Source organism: Oncorhynchus gorbuscha, linkage group LG09 (genome assembly GCF_021184085.1).
Source record: "Oncorhynchus gorbuscha isolate QuinsamMale2020 ecotype Even-year linkage group LG09, OgorEven_v1.0, whole genome shotgun sequence".
Taxonomy (NCBI): domain Eukaryota; kingdom Metazoa; phylum Chordata; class Actinopteri; order Salmoniformes; family Salmonidae; genus Oncorhynchus; species Oncorhynchus gorbuscha.
This window is the reverse complement of record NC_060181.1, coordinates 5,941,484-5,956,258: the sequence shown is the minus strand read 5'-3', so window position 1 is coordinate 5,956,258 and position 14,775 is coordinate 5,941,484. Positions and strand designations below refer to the sequence as shown.

At 47.3% G+C, this 14,775-nt stretch overlaps 1 protein-coding gene across 1 annotated transcript in view; it reads left to right on the top strand.

Annotated features, from left to right (window-relative positions):
* LOC124042655 (acetylcholinesterase collagenic tail peptide-like) overlaps window positions 1–13,074 on the top strand; it is a 64,343-nt gene extending 51,269 nt beyond the window's left edge. Inside the window, exons 13-18 of the mRNA XM_046360735.1 lie at window positions 2,891–2,987; window positions 9,070–9,218; window positions 9,439–9,558; window positions 11,203–11,317; window positions 12,695–12,797; window positions 12,932–13,074. Of these exons, the coding sequence (XP_046216691.1) occupies window positions 2,891–2,987; window positions 9,070–9,218; window positions 9,439–9,558; window positions 11,203–11,317; window positions 12,695–12,797; window positions 12,932–13,001 (654 nt within the window). The 3' untranslated portion in view covers window positions 13,002–13,074. The remainder of the gene's footprint in view (window positions 1–2,890; window positions 2,988–9,069; window positions 9,219–9,438; window positions 9,559–11,202; window positions 11,318–12,694; window positions 12,798–12,931) is intronic.
* Window positions 13,075–14,775: the final 1,701 nt, after the last annotated feature.

Below are 14,775 nucleotides of genomic sequence, written 5' to 3'. Positions count from 1 at the left end.
GAGGAGATGAGATGTAGTCGTTGTGTAAGGTTAGGGCACTAGGGGATGGAGGTGTGAGTAGATGAGATGTAGTCGTTGTGTAGGGTTAGGGCACTAGGGGATGGAGGTCTGAGTAGATGAGATGTAGTCGTTGTTTAGGGTTAGGGCACTAGGGGATGGAGGTGTGAGTAGATGAGATGTAGTCGTTGTTTAGGGTTAGGGCACTAGGGGATGGAGGTGTTGGGCAGCCTACTGGTTGGGCAGATGAGATAGTCGTTGATTTTGTGTGTGTCTGTAAATTGTTTTTCATATAAGTTTGTAACTGGTCTGGGAAAAAATTATTTTTAAAAAATATATAAAATAAAAATAATATATGAATAAAAATCAATACCTGGGGCGTTTTTTGGGGGGGATATTTGTGCGTCTGATGGAAACATTTTGTAAACTTTCTACGTAACAAAATCCTATAGACAAGGTGGGATATTTTTTTTGTGTCAGTAAAATTAATTATGCAAAAAAAAGATGTTGGTGGAAACGTTTTTATGCGCCTATAGAAGTAAACTTGTTGTGTGGTCATATTAGGTTACAGATGATTTATGAGGATCATCACAGGGTCACGAAAGGTCAAAGTGTCGAGTTTGATGCTCCTTTCCAATAAATATCGAGGGTCTTGTTCTGGTCCTTCTGTAGCTCAGTTGATAGAGCATGGTGCTTGTAACGCCAGGGTAGCGGGTTCGATCCCCGGGACCACCCATACGTAGAATGTATGCACACATGACTGTAAGTCGCTTTGGATAAAAGCGTCTGCTAAATGGCATATATATGGTGACGTGACGATCGATGCTTTGGCTACACCGTTTGACACGTAAAAATAATCGTACTCTTTTGTCCATAATAATCTCATGATGTAAAACTACACGTGAACTCTAGTCAGCATCGTGCAGATAGCTCACTACACGTGAACTCTAGTCAGCATCGTGCAGATAGCTCACTACACGTGAACTCTAGTCAGCATCGTGCAGATAGCTCACTACACGTGAACTCTAGTCAGCATCGTGCAGATAGCTCACTACACGTGAACTCTAGTCAGCATCGTGCAGATAGCTCACTACACGTGAACTCTAGTCAGCATCGTGCAGATAGCTCACTACACGTGAACTCTAGTCAGCATCGTGCAGATAGCTCACTACACGTGAACTCTAGTCAGCATCGTGCAGATAGCTCACTACACGTGAACTCTAGTCAGCATCGTGCAGATAGCTCACTACACGTGAACTCTAGTCAGCATCGTGCAGATAGCTCACTACACGTGAACTCTAGTCAGCATCGTGCAGATAGCTCACTACACGTGAACTCTAGTCAGCATCGTGCAGATAGCTCACTACACGTGAACTCTAGTCAGCATCGTGCAGATAGCTCACTACACGTGAACTCTAGTCAGCATCGTGCAGATAGCTCACTACACGTGAACTCTAGTCAGCATCGTGCAGATAGCTCACTACACGTGAACTCTAGTCAGCATCGTGCAGATAGCTCACTACACGTGAACTCTAGTCAGCATCGTGCAGATAGCTCACTACACGTGAACTCTAGTCAGCATCGTGCAGATAGCTCACTACACGTGAACTCTAGTCAGCATCGTGCAGATAGCTCACTACACGTGAACTCTAGTCAGCATCGTGCAGATAGCTCACTACACGTGAACTCTAGTCAGCATCGTGCAGATAGCTCACTACCCGTGAACTCTAGTCAGCATCGTGCAGATAGCTCACTACACCTGAACTCTAGTCAGCATCGTGCAGATAGCTCACTACACCTGAACTCTAGTCAGCATCGTGCAGATAGCTCACTACACGTGAACTCTAGTCAGCATCGTGCAGATAGCTCACTACACCTGAACTCTAGTCAGCATCGTGCAGATAGCTCACTACACGTGAACTCTAGTCAGCATCGTGCAGATAGCTCACTACACCTGAACTCTAGTCAGCATCGTGCAGATAGCTCACTACACCTGAACTCTAGTCAGCATCGTGCAGATAGCTCACTACACGTGAACTCTAGTCAGCATCGTGCAGATAGCTCACTACACGTGAACTCTAGTCAGCATCGTGCAGATAGATCACTACACGTGAACTCTAGTCAGCATCGTGCAGATAGATCACTACACGTGAACTCTAGTCAGCATCGTGCAGATAGCTCACTACACGTGAACTCTAGTCAGCATCGTGCAGATAGCTCACTACACGTGAACTCTAGTCAGCATCGTGCAGATAGCTCACTACACGTGAACTCTAGTCAGCATCGTGCAGATAGCTCACTACACGTGAACTCTAGTCAGCATCGTGCAGATAGCTCACTACACGTGAACTCTAGTCAGCATCGTGCAGATAGCTCACTACCCGTGAACTCTAGTCAGCATCGTGCAGATAGCTCACTACACGTGAACTCTAGTCAGCATCGTGCAGATAGCTCACTCGTAGGTATAACTCGTATGTTTTGAGACAAAAGACATCAGTGGAGTTGAAGATCCGATGGAAATCCATTGATCTCTTATGTTGTATTCGGGTACATGGGAATTTAACAGCAAAGGGTATGTGTATGTGCGCTACGTCATCACGCACAGCCTTTAATCCGCAACAAGTCCATGTGAAGGAAACACGTCTTTGTTGATTTGTTGATTTCATGTGGATTTTTTTTTTTTTTTTTCGAATGGAAAGCTGTTGCCAATTGGATGGAAATCTGTGTCAATAGTTATGGAGGCCACTGTAGGTCACCTTGTGTGTGTGTGTGTGTGTGTGTGTGTGTGTGTGTGTGTGTGTGTGTGTGTGTGTGTGTGTGTGTGTGTGTGTGTGTGTGTGTGTGTGTGTGTGTGTGTGTGTGTGTGTGTGTGTGTGTGTGTGTGTGTGTGTAGGGTATGAAGGGTCAGGATGGAACCCCAGGTCCAATGGGTCCTACAGGTCCTGCTGGTCCCTCTGGTCATCCTGGACCCCCTGGACTACCTGCCTCAGGTAAGCTAAGACCCCCTGGACTACCTGCCTCAGTTAAGATAAGACCCCCTGGACTACCTGCCTCAGGTAAGCTAAGACCCCCTGGGCTACCTGCCTCGGGTAAGATAAGACCCCCTGGGCTACCTGCCTCAGGTAAGATAAGACCCCCTGGACTACCTGCCTCAGGTAAGATAAGACCCCCTGGACTACCTGCCTAAGGTAATATAAGAGCCCCTGGACAACCTGCCTCAGCTAAGATAAGAACCCTGGAGAACCTGCCTCAGGTAATATAAGACCCCCTGGACAACCTGCCTCAGGTAATATAAGACCCCTGGACAACCTGCCTCAGGTAAGATAAGACCCCCTGGACTACCTGCCTCAGGTAATATAAGACCCCTGGACAACCTGCCTCAGGTAAGCTAAGACCCCTGGACTACCTGCCTCAGGTAAGATAAGACCCCCTGGACTACCTGCCTCAGGTAAGATAAGACCACCTGGACTACCCTGCCTCAGGTAAGATAAGACCACCTGGACTACCTGCCTCAGGTAAGATAAGACCACCTGGACTACCTTGCCTCAGGTAAGATAAGACCACCTGGACTACCGGCCTCAGGTAAGATAAGACCCCTGGACTACCTGCCTCAGGTAAGATAAGACCCCCTGGACTATCTGCCTCAGGTAGGATAAGACCCCCTGGACTACCTGCCTCAGGCAAGATAAGACCCCCTGGAGAACCTGCCTCAGGTAATATAAGACCCCCTGGACAACCTGCCTCAGGTAATATAAGACCCCTGGACAACCTGCCTCAGGTAAGATAAGACCCCCTGGACTACCTGCCTCAGGTAATATAAGACCCCTGGACAACCTGCCTCAGGTAAGATAAGACCCCCTGGACTACCTGCCTCAGGTAAGATAAGACCACCTGGACTACCCTGCCTCAGGTAAGATAAGACCACCTGGACTACCTGCCTCAGGTAAGATAAGACCACCTGGACTACCTTGCCTCAGGTAAGATAAGACCACCTGGACTACCGGCCTCAGGTAAGATAAGACCCCTGGACTACCTGCCTCAGGTAAGATAAGACCCCCTGGACTATCTGCCTCAGGTAGGATAAGACCCCCTGGACTACCTGCCTCAGGCAAGATAAGACCCCCTGGACTACCCGCCTCAGGTAAGCTAAGACCCCCTGGACTACCTGCCTCAGGTAAGATAAGACACCCTGGACTACCTGCCTCAGGTAAGCTAAGACCCCTGGACAACCTGCCTCAGGTAAGCTAAGACCCCTGGACTACCTTTCTCAGGTAAGATAAGACCCCCTGGACTACCTGCCTCAGGTAAGATAAGACCACCTGGACTACCCTGCCTCAGGTAAGATAAGACCACCTGGTCTACCCTGCCTCAGGTAAGATAAGACCACCTGGACTACCTTGCCTCAGGTAAGATAAGACCACCTGGACTACCGGCCTCAGGTAAGATAAGACCCCCTGGACTACCTGCCTCAGGTAAGATAAGACCCCCTGGACTATCTGCCTCAGGTAGGATAAGACCCCCTGGACTACCTGCCTCAGGCAAGATAAGACCCCCTGGACTACCCACCTCAGGTAAGATAAGACCACCTGGACTACCTGCCTCAGGTAAGATAAGACCCCCTGGACTACCCACCTCAGGTAAGATAAGACCACCTGGACTACCCTGCCTCAGGTAAGATAAGACCACCTGGACTACCCTGCCTCAGGTAAGATAAGACCACCTGGACTACCTGCCTCAGGTAAGATAAGACCCCCTGGACTATCTGCCTCAGGTAAGATAAGACCCCCTGGACTACCTGCCTCAGGTAAGATAAGACCCCCTGGACTATCTGCCTCAGGTAGGATAAGACCCCCTGGACTACCTGCCTCAGGCAAGATAAGACCCCCTGGACTACCCTGCCTCAGGTAAGATAAGACCACCTGGTCTACCCTGCCTCAGGTAAGATAAGACCACCTGGACTACCTTGCCTCAGGTAAGATAAGACCACCTGGACTACCGGCCTCAGGTAAGATAAGACCCCCTGGACTACCTGCCTCAGGTAAGATAAGACCCCCTGGACTATCTGCCTCAGGTAGGATAAGACCCCCTGGACTACCTGCCTCAGGCAAGATAAGACCCCCTGGACTACCCACCTCAGGTAAGATAAGACCACCTGGACTACCCTGCCTCAGGTAAGATAAGACCACCTGGACTACCCTGCCTCAGGTAAGATAAGACCACCTGGACTACCAGCCTCAGGTAAGATAAGACCCCCTGGACTATCTGCCTCAGGTAAGATAAGACCCCCTGGACTACCTGCCTCAGGTAAGATAAGACCACCTGGACTACCTGCCTCAGGTAAGATAAGACCCCCTGGACTATCTGCCTCAGGTAAGATAAGACCCCCTGGACTACCTGCCTCAGGTAAAATAAGACCCCCTGGACTATCTGCCTCAGGTAGGATAAGACCACCTGGTCTACCCTGCCTCAGGCAAGATAAGACCCCCTGGACTACCCTGCCTCAGGTAAGATAAGACCACCTGGTCTACCCTGCCTCAGGTAAGATAAGACCACCTGGTCTACCCTGCCTCAGGTAAGATAAGACCACCTGGACTACCTTGCCTCAGGTAAGATAAGACCACCTGGACTACCGGCCTCAGGTAAGATAAGACCCCCTGGACTACCTGCCTCAGGTAAGATAAGACCCCCTGGACTATCTGCCTCAGGTAGGATAAGACCCCCTGGACTACCTGCCTCAGGCAAGATAAGACCCCCTGGACTACCCACCTCAGGTAAGATAAGACCACCTGGACTACCTGCCTCAGGTAAGATAAGACCCCCTGGACTATCTGCCTCAGGTAAGATAAGACCCCCTGGACTACCTGCCTCAGGTAAGATAAGACCCCCTGGACTATCTGCCTCAGGTAGGATAAGACCCCCTGGACTACCTGCCTCAGGCAAGATAAGACCCCCTGGACTACCCTGCCTCAGGTAAGATAAGACCACCTGGTCTACCCTGCCTCAGGTAAGATAAGACCACCTGGACTACCTGCCTCAGGTAAGATAAGACCCCCTGGACTACCTGCCTCAGGTAAGATAAGATCCCCTGGACTAACTGCCTCAGGTAAGATAAGACCCCCTGGACTACCTGCCTCAGGTAAGATAAGACCCCCTGGACTACATGCCTCAGGTAAGATAAGACCCCCTGGACTACCTGCCTCAGGTAAGATAAGACCCCCTGGACTACCTGCCTCAGGTAAGATAAGACCCCCTGGACTATCTGTCTCAGGTAAGATAAGACCCCCTGGACTACCTGCATCAGGTAAGATAAGACCCCCTGGACTACCTGCCTCAGGTAAGATAAGACCCCCTGGACTACCTGCCTCAGGTAAGATAAGACCCCCTGGACTACCTGCCTCAGGTAAGATAAGACCCCCTGGACTACCTGCCTCAGGTAAGATAAGACCACCTGGTCTACCTGCCTCGGGTAAGATAAGACACCCTGGACTATCTGCCTCAGGTAAGATAAGAGCCCCTGGACTACCTGCCTCAGGTAAGATAAGACCCCCTGGACTACCTGCCTCAGGTAAGATAAGACCACCTGGACTACCTGCCTCAGGTAAGATAAGACCCCCTGGACTACCTGCCTCAGGTAAGATAAGACCCCCTGGACTACCTGCCTCAGGTAAGTTAAGACCCCCTGGACTACCTGCCTCAGGTAAGATAAGACCACCTGGACTACCTGCCTCAGGTAACATAAGACCCCCTGGACTACCTACCTCAGGTAAGATAAGACCCCCTGGACTACCTGCCTCAGGTAATATAAGACCCCCTGGACTACCTGCCTCAGGTAATATAAGACCCCCTGGACTACCTGCCTCAGGTAATATAAGACCCACTGGACTACCTGCCTCAGTTAAGATAAGACCACCTGGACTACCCTGCCTCAGGTAAGATAAGACCACCTGGACTACCTGCCTCAGGTAAGATAAGACCACCTGGACTACCCTGCCTCAGGTAAGATAAGACCACCTGGACTACCTGCCTCAGGTAAGATAAGACCCCCTGGACTACCTGCCTCAGGTAAGATAAGACCCCCTGGACTATCTGCCTCAGGTAAGATAAGAGCCCCTGGACTACCCTGCCTCAGGTAAGATAAGACCCCCTGGACTATCTGCCTCAGGTAAGATAAGAACCCCTGGACTACCTGCCTCAGGTAAGATAAGACCCCCTGGACTACCTGCCTCAGGTAAGATAAGACCCCCTGGACTACCTGCCTCAGGTAAGATAAGACCACCTGGACTACCTGCCTCAGGTAAGATAAGACCCCCTGGACTATCTGTCTCAGGTAAGATAAGACCCCCTGGACTACCTGCCTCAGGTAATATAAGACCCCCTGGACTACCTGCCTCAGGTAATATAGGACCCCCTGGACTACCTGCCTCAGGTAAGATAAGACCACCTGGACTACCTACCTCAGGTAATATAAGACCCCCTGGACTACCTGCCTCAGGTAATATAAAACCCCCTGGACTACCTGCCTCAGGTAAGATAAGACCACCTGGACTACCCTGCCTCAGGTAAGATAAGACCACCTGGACTACCTGCCTCAGGTAAGATAAGACCACCTGGACTACCCTGCCTCAGGTAAGATAAGACCACCTGGACTACCTGCCTCAGGTAAGATAAGACCCCCTTGACTACCTGCCTCAGGTAAGATAAGACCCCCTGGACTATCTGCCTCAGGTAAGATAAGACCCCCTGGACTACCTGCCTCAGGTAAGATAAGACCCCCTGGACTACCTGCCTCAGGTAAGATAAGACCACCTGGACTACCCTGCCTCAGGTAAGATAAGACCACCTGGACTACCTGCCTCAGGTAAGATCACCTGGACTACCCTGCCTCAGGTAAGATAAGACTCCCTGGACTACCTGCCTCAGGTAAGATAAGACCCCCTGGACTACCTGCCTCAGGTAATATGACCCCCTGGACTACCTGCCTCAGGTAAGATAAGACCACCTGGACTACCTGCCTCAGGTAAGATAAGACCCCCTGGACTACCTGCCTCAGGTAATATAAGAGCCCCTGGACTACCTGCCTCAGGTAATATAAGAGCCCCTGGACTACCTGCCTCAGGTAATATAAGACCCCCTGGACTACCTGCCTCAGGTAAGATAAGACCACCTGGACTACCCTGCCTCAGGTAAGATAAGACCCCCTGGACTACCTGCCTCAGGTAAGATAAGACCCCATGGACAACATGCCTCAGGTAAGATAAGACCACCTGGACTACCTGCCTCAGGTAAGATAAGACCACCTGGACTACCTGCCTCAGGTAAGATAAGACCGCCTGGACTACCCTGCCTCAGGTAAGATAAGACCAACTGGACTACCCTGCCTCAGGTAAGATAAGACCACCTGGACTACCCTGCCTCAGGTAAGATAAGACCACCTGGACTATCTGCCTCAGGTAAGATAAGACCACCTGGACTACCCTGCCTCAGGTAAGATAAGACCACCTGGACTACCCTGCCTCAGGTAAGATAAGACCACCTGGACTACCCTGCCTCAGGTAAGATAAGACCACCTGGACTACCCTGCCTCAGGTAAGATAAGACCACCTGGACTACCTGCCTCAGGTAATATAAGACCACTTGGACTACCCTGCCTCAGGTAAGATAAGACCACCTGGACTACCTGCCTCAGGTAAGATAAGACCCCATGGACAACATGCCTCAGGTAAGATAAGACCACCTGGACTACCTGCCTCAGGTAAGATAAGACCACCTGGACTACCTGCCTCAGGTAAGATAAGACCACCTGGACTACCTGCCTCAGGTAATATAAGACCCCCTGGACTACCTGCCTCAGGTAAGATAAGACCACCTGGACTACCCTGCCTCAGGTAAGATAAGACCACCTGGACTACCTGCCTCAGGTAAGATAAGACCACCTGGACTATCTGCCTCAGGTAAGATAAGACCCCCTGGACTACCTGCCTCGGGTAATATAAGACCACCTGTAGGACACAAACACACACAAATGAAAATGATTGTGTTTTGTGTTATTATATGTGTGTTGTTCACCTCCAGGCCTGTACCTGGTAGGGGAGAAGGGAGATAAGGGTGTAGCGGGATCTCCAGGTGTCTGTGACTGTAACACCTACGGTGGTAACACCCCTGTGGGAGTCAACACCCCACACTACGGCAGCTACACCCAACGAGGCAACAAAGTCCCTGTGGTAAAACTCTCTCTCTCACACACACACTGATTTACACAGGACCTGTCCCCATCAACTTGGACCACGAAAAAAAAACTGTATTTTCAAAAAGTATAGTTATCAAGTCCCTTCGTTTGAGGCATGTTCAATATTCCTGTCTTTTTCAGAGCTTTGTGAATCTCTGTACCTTGAATCAACACGTGTTCCTGTGTGATTCCGACTGTCTCTGGTCTCCATGTAGATCTTTGTAGTGGACAGTGAGGAGGAGTTGGATCGTCTTCACACGGTCAATGCCATCGCCTTCAGGAAGGACCAGAGGTCTCTCTACTTCAAAGACAAAGATGGCTGGCAGCCCATACAGGTACGATACTATACGATACTATAAGATACTTCACTATACTATAAGATACTACACTATACTATACGATACTATGAGATACTTTACTATACGATACTATAAGATACTACACTATACTATACGATACTACACTATACTATACGATACTATAAGATACTACACTATAATATGAGATACTACACTATACGATACGATACTACACTATACGATACGATACTATACTATACGATACTATAAGATACTACACTATACGATACTATAAGATACTACACTATACGATACGATACTACACTATACGATACGATACTATACGATACTATAAGATACTACACTATACGATACGATACTACACTATAATATAAGATACTACACTATACGATACGATACTACACTATACTATAAGATACTACACTATACGATACAATACTACACTATACTATACGATACTATAAGATACTACACTATACTATGAGATACTACACTATACGATACTATGAGATACTACACTATACTATACGATACTATGAGATACTTCACTATACTATACGATACTACACGATACTATAAGATACTTCACTATATTATGAGATACTACACTATACTATACGATACTATGAGATACTTCACTATACTATACGATACTACACTATACTATATGATACTATGAGATACTTCACTATACTATACGATACTATAAGATACTTCACTATACTATAAGATACTACACTATACTATAGGATACTACACTATACTATACGATACTATAAGATACTTCACTATACTATACGATACTACACTATACTATACGATACTACACTATACGATACTACACTATACTATACGATACTACACTATACGATACTATAAGATACTTCACTATACTATACGATACTACACTATACTATACGATACTACACTATACGATACTATGCGATGTGATACTATCCTTTACAAATACACTGAGAAACTGTTGCAAGATGTTTGGTGGGACCCTGTTGTTACAGTGGGCCTTAATGAATAGGACCCTGTTGTTTACAGTGGGCCTTAATGAATAGGACCCTGTTGTTACAGTGGGCCTTAATGAATAGCACCCTGTTGTCACAGTGGGCCTTAATGAATAGCACCCTGTTGTTACAGTGGGCCTTAATGAATAGGACCCTGTTGTTACAGTGGGCTTTAATGAATAGGACCCTGTTGTTACAGTGGGCCTTAATGAATAGGACCCTGTTGTTACAGTGGGCCTTAATGAATAGGACCCTGTTGTTACAGTGGGCCTTAATGAATAGGACCCTGTTGTTACAGTGGGCCTTAATGAATAGGACCCTGTTGTTACAGTGGGCCTTAATGAATAGGACCCTGTTGTTACAGTGGGCCTTAATGAATAGGACCCTGTTGTTACAGGGGGCCTTAATGAATAGGATTATGTTGTTACAGTGGGCCTTAATGAATAGGATTATGTTGTTACAGTGGGCCTTAATGAATAGGAGCCTGTTGTTACAGTGGGCCTTAATGAATAGGAGCCTGTTGTTACAGTGGGCCTTAATGAATAGGACCCTGTTGTTACAGTGGGCCTTAATGAATAGGATTATGTTGTTACAGTGGGCCTTAATGAATTGTGTTGTGTAAACTGTGTTGTTGCCCTTCCAGGCTCTCCAGTCGACAGAGAAGTTTCCGGAGCGGGTGGGTGTGTGTGGGGACGGACTGGTGCAGAACGGAGAGGAGTGTGATGATGGAAACAACGTCGTCACAGATGCCTGTCTCAGTAGGTCTCACACACACACACACACAGACAGAAAACACACACTGAGAATCACACACACACACACACACAGACAACACACACTGAGAATCACACACACACGCACACACTGAGAATCACATACACACACGCAGCCAACACACACACTGAGAATCACACACACAGAGACAGAAACACACACACTGAGAATCACACACAGACACACACACGCTGAGAATCACACACACACACAGACACAAACACACACACTGAGAATCACACACACAGACAGAAACACACACACTGAGAATCACACACACACACAGACAGAAACACACACACAGACACACATACACACACTCAGACAACCACACACACACACTGAGAATCACACACACACACAGACAGAAACACACACATTGAGAACACACACACAGACACACACACACACACACACACTCAGACAAACACACACACACACTGAGAATCACACACACACACAGACAGAAACACACACACTGAGAACACATACACAGACACACACACACACACACTCAGACAAACACACACACACACTGAGAATCAAACACACACACACACACACACTGAGAATCACACACACACATTAGCCTCAAGCCTTCTATCCAAACATACAATGACAGAGGAGAAAAATAGGGACATAGAGACTATTAAATCATCGGTGTTCCCTCCGTCAGCCTGTTACTATTCCTCCCATTTAATTCAATTAACTTAAAATGCGAAATCAGCATCAACGTAATGCATTGGGGTGCCAAAGCAATTAAGCAATATCTCTCTTGTTCTCTCTCTCTCCCTCCCGCCCTCTTACTGCCCCCCTCTCTCTCTCCCTCTCTCTCTCTCTCTCTCTCTCTCCCTCTCTCTCTCTCCCTCCCGCCCTCTTACTGCCCCCCTCTCTCCCTCTCTCTCTCCCTCTCTCTCTCCCTCTCTCTCTCTCTCTCTCCTCTCTCTCTCTCTCCCTCCCGCCCTCTTACTGCCCCCCTCTCTCCCTCTCTCTCTCTCTCTCTCTCTCTCTCTCTCTCTCTCCCTCTCTCTCTCCCTCCCGCCCTCTTACTGCCCCCCCCCTCTCTCTCTCTCTATCCCTCTCTCTCTCTCTCTCTCTCTCTCTCTCTCTCTCTCTCTCTCTCTCTCTCTCTCTCTCTCTCTCTCTCTCTCTCTCTCTATCCCTCTCTCTCTCTCTCTCTCTCTCTCTCTCTCTCTCTCTCTCTCTCTCTCTCTCTCTCTCTCTCTCTCTCTCTCTCTCTCTCTCTCTCTCTCTCTCTCTCTCCCTCTCTTGTTCCCTCTCTCTCTCCCTCCCGCCCTCTTACTGCCTCTCCTCCTCTATCCCCCTCTCTCCTCCTCTCTCCCTCCCTCTCTTCCCTGTAGATTGTAGGTGGGCGTACTGTGGAGATGGATATCGTCATGAGGGCCTGGAGGAGTGTGATGGAAATGACTTTGGTTACCAGACCTGCACATCATATCTCCCTGGGTATGTTCCTTCTACACACACACACACACACACACACACACACACACACACACACACACACACACACACACACACACACACACACACACACACACACACACACACCTGTTATAATGCGTCATCTCTCGTTTAAGGTCTTTTGGCCATCTCAGATGTACTGGGTCCTGTTCCATCGATTCTACTGGTTGCAAATACTTCACCTGAGCCAATGAGAAGATGGCAGCATTGCAGTATTACCAATTGTGATTGGTCCACCTTCAGCGAGCCTCTCCTTGTTGTGGTCTATACTTCAGCTCTGTTCTGGAGTATTCCGTAAAGAAGATTAGAAATGTCTGCAGCCCTTTTCAAAGCGCTGCAGAGGAGGAGGAGGGGGGGACACCGTAGCTCAAATATGACAGACTGTGTGTACCTATGAAAAACTAAAACATTTTTCCTCTAAGCTACTATTGGGGGACAGCTTTGGCCACGGGAGACCCCTTGTATTGTGTCTGGATGGGGTGTGGCTCGCATGACTATGGCTGTGTGACTGTTCTCGTGACTCTACACTGGTACCTCTGGCTGTAGCACTGTTTAAGGAATGTTTATAAAAAAACACTGGTGCTAATTGGGCAATATGTGTAAGGTATACAGGAAGTTATACAGGAAGGTAACAGGAAGTTATACAGGAAGATATACAGGAAGGTATACAGGAAGTTATACAGGAAGATATACAGGAAGTTATACAGGAAGGTATACAGGAAGATATACAGGAAGTTATACAGGAAGGTATACAGGAAGTTATACAGGAAGTTATACAGGAAGTTATACAGGAAGTTATACAGGACGTTATACAGGAAGGTATACAGGAAATATGATTGTAATGTGTATAAGCTAAAATATCGCAGTAAAGTTAAGCTTGATTGTTTCAATATCCATTTGACATGCGTCTCGACAACAAAACAAAAACAACAAAATGTGTTTTGTTGTAGAGTGAGTAAAGATGCATTCGGTCGCTGTATAGCTTCCTCACTACGCACTTAAATAATTCACAATGCAAAAGCTGGAACCGAAAAAAGCTATTGAGAGCGATGCCATAGAGGAACCATTTTACAGTCTCTGAAGAGAAAAACGTGGTGTGGTTCTTTGAAGAACCATACAAAAATCCAAAAGCAGAAATGTTTTGGCCCCTCCAGGACCTGGGATTGAATAGCCCTGCTGTAGAGTTTTAAGCCTTATTTGCATATTTCACAACGTGGCTTTTGAGTAAATTTTAGGTACGATTACCACCCATTACTTTGTTTTCTAGTGACAGAGACTTTTATTTATTTTTTGCAGTCTTTCATTTTCAGTCCTGTAGCCTTCACCAGGTGAGATTCAAAGTGAATATGTCATTATTCATTATTTTAAACCCTAATAACAGTGGTCTGAAACTCATCGTTTACAGGCCACATTAAGCCTGCAAATCACATTATGCTGGTTTGCCAGATGATGTGTAATTCCTATTGGAATCCAGCCAGACTGGATATATTCAACATGTAGAGGTTTTTATTCACCCACAAGCTTCATTCAGAATGACTGCCAGTGTTGAAAAGAATAAACATATGAGACTACCTTAAACATCTAAACTGGGACATCAATTTCAGTAACGGGATTATATTAATAAATCCAAGTAAGAGATTGGAATTGTTTAGAAAAATGATTTTAGTTATATTGAACTAACATAAGACTGATGAATGAATGTACATGCATAGATATTGAAACAAACCATTTCCAAAATCTAACTGCATCAGAGCATGCTGGGAATTATGATAATGATGGGAGTGGTTTTGAAAGGGACACAGCTGCAGGCTTCCATACATTTTCAAGAACCTTGTAGAATTCTGAAGAACCATTTGATGCCATGTCAAGAACCCCACACTTCACCCAAAGGTTATTTTAGCGGGTAAGAGCTCTCCAAGGAACCTTAAGAGCTGAGGAAGAACCATTTTTAAGAACCTTC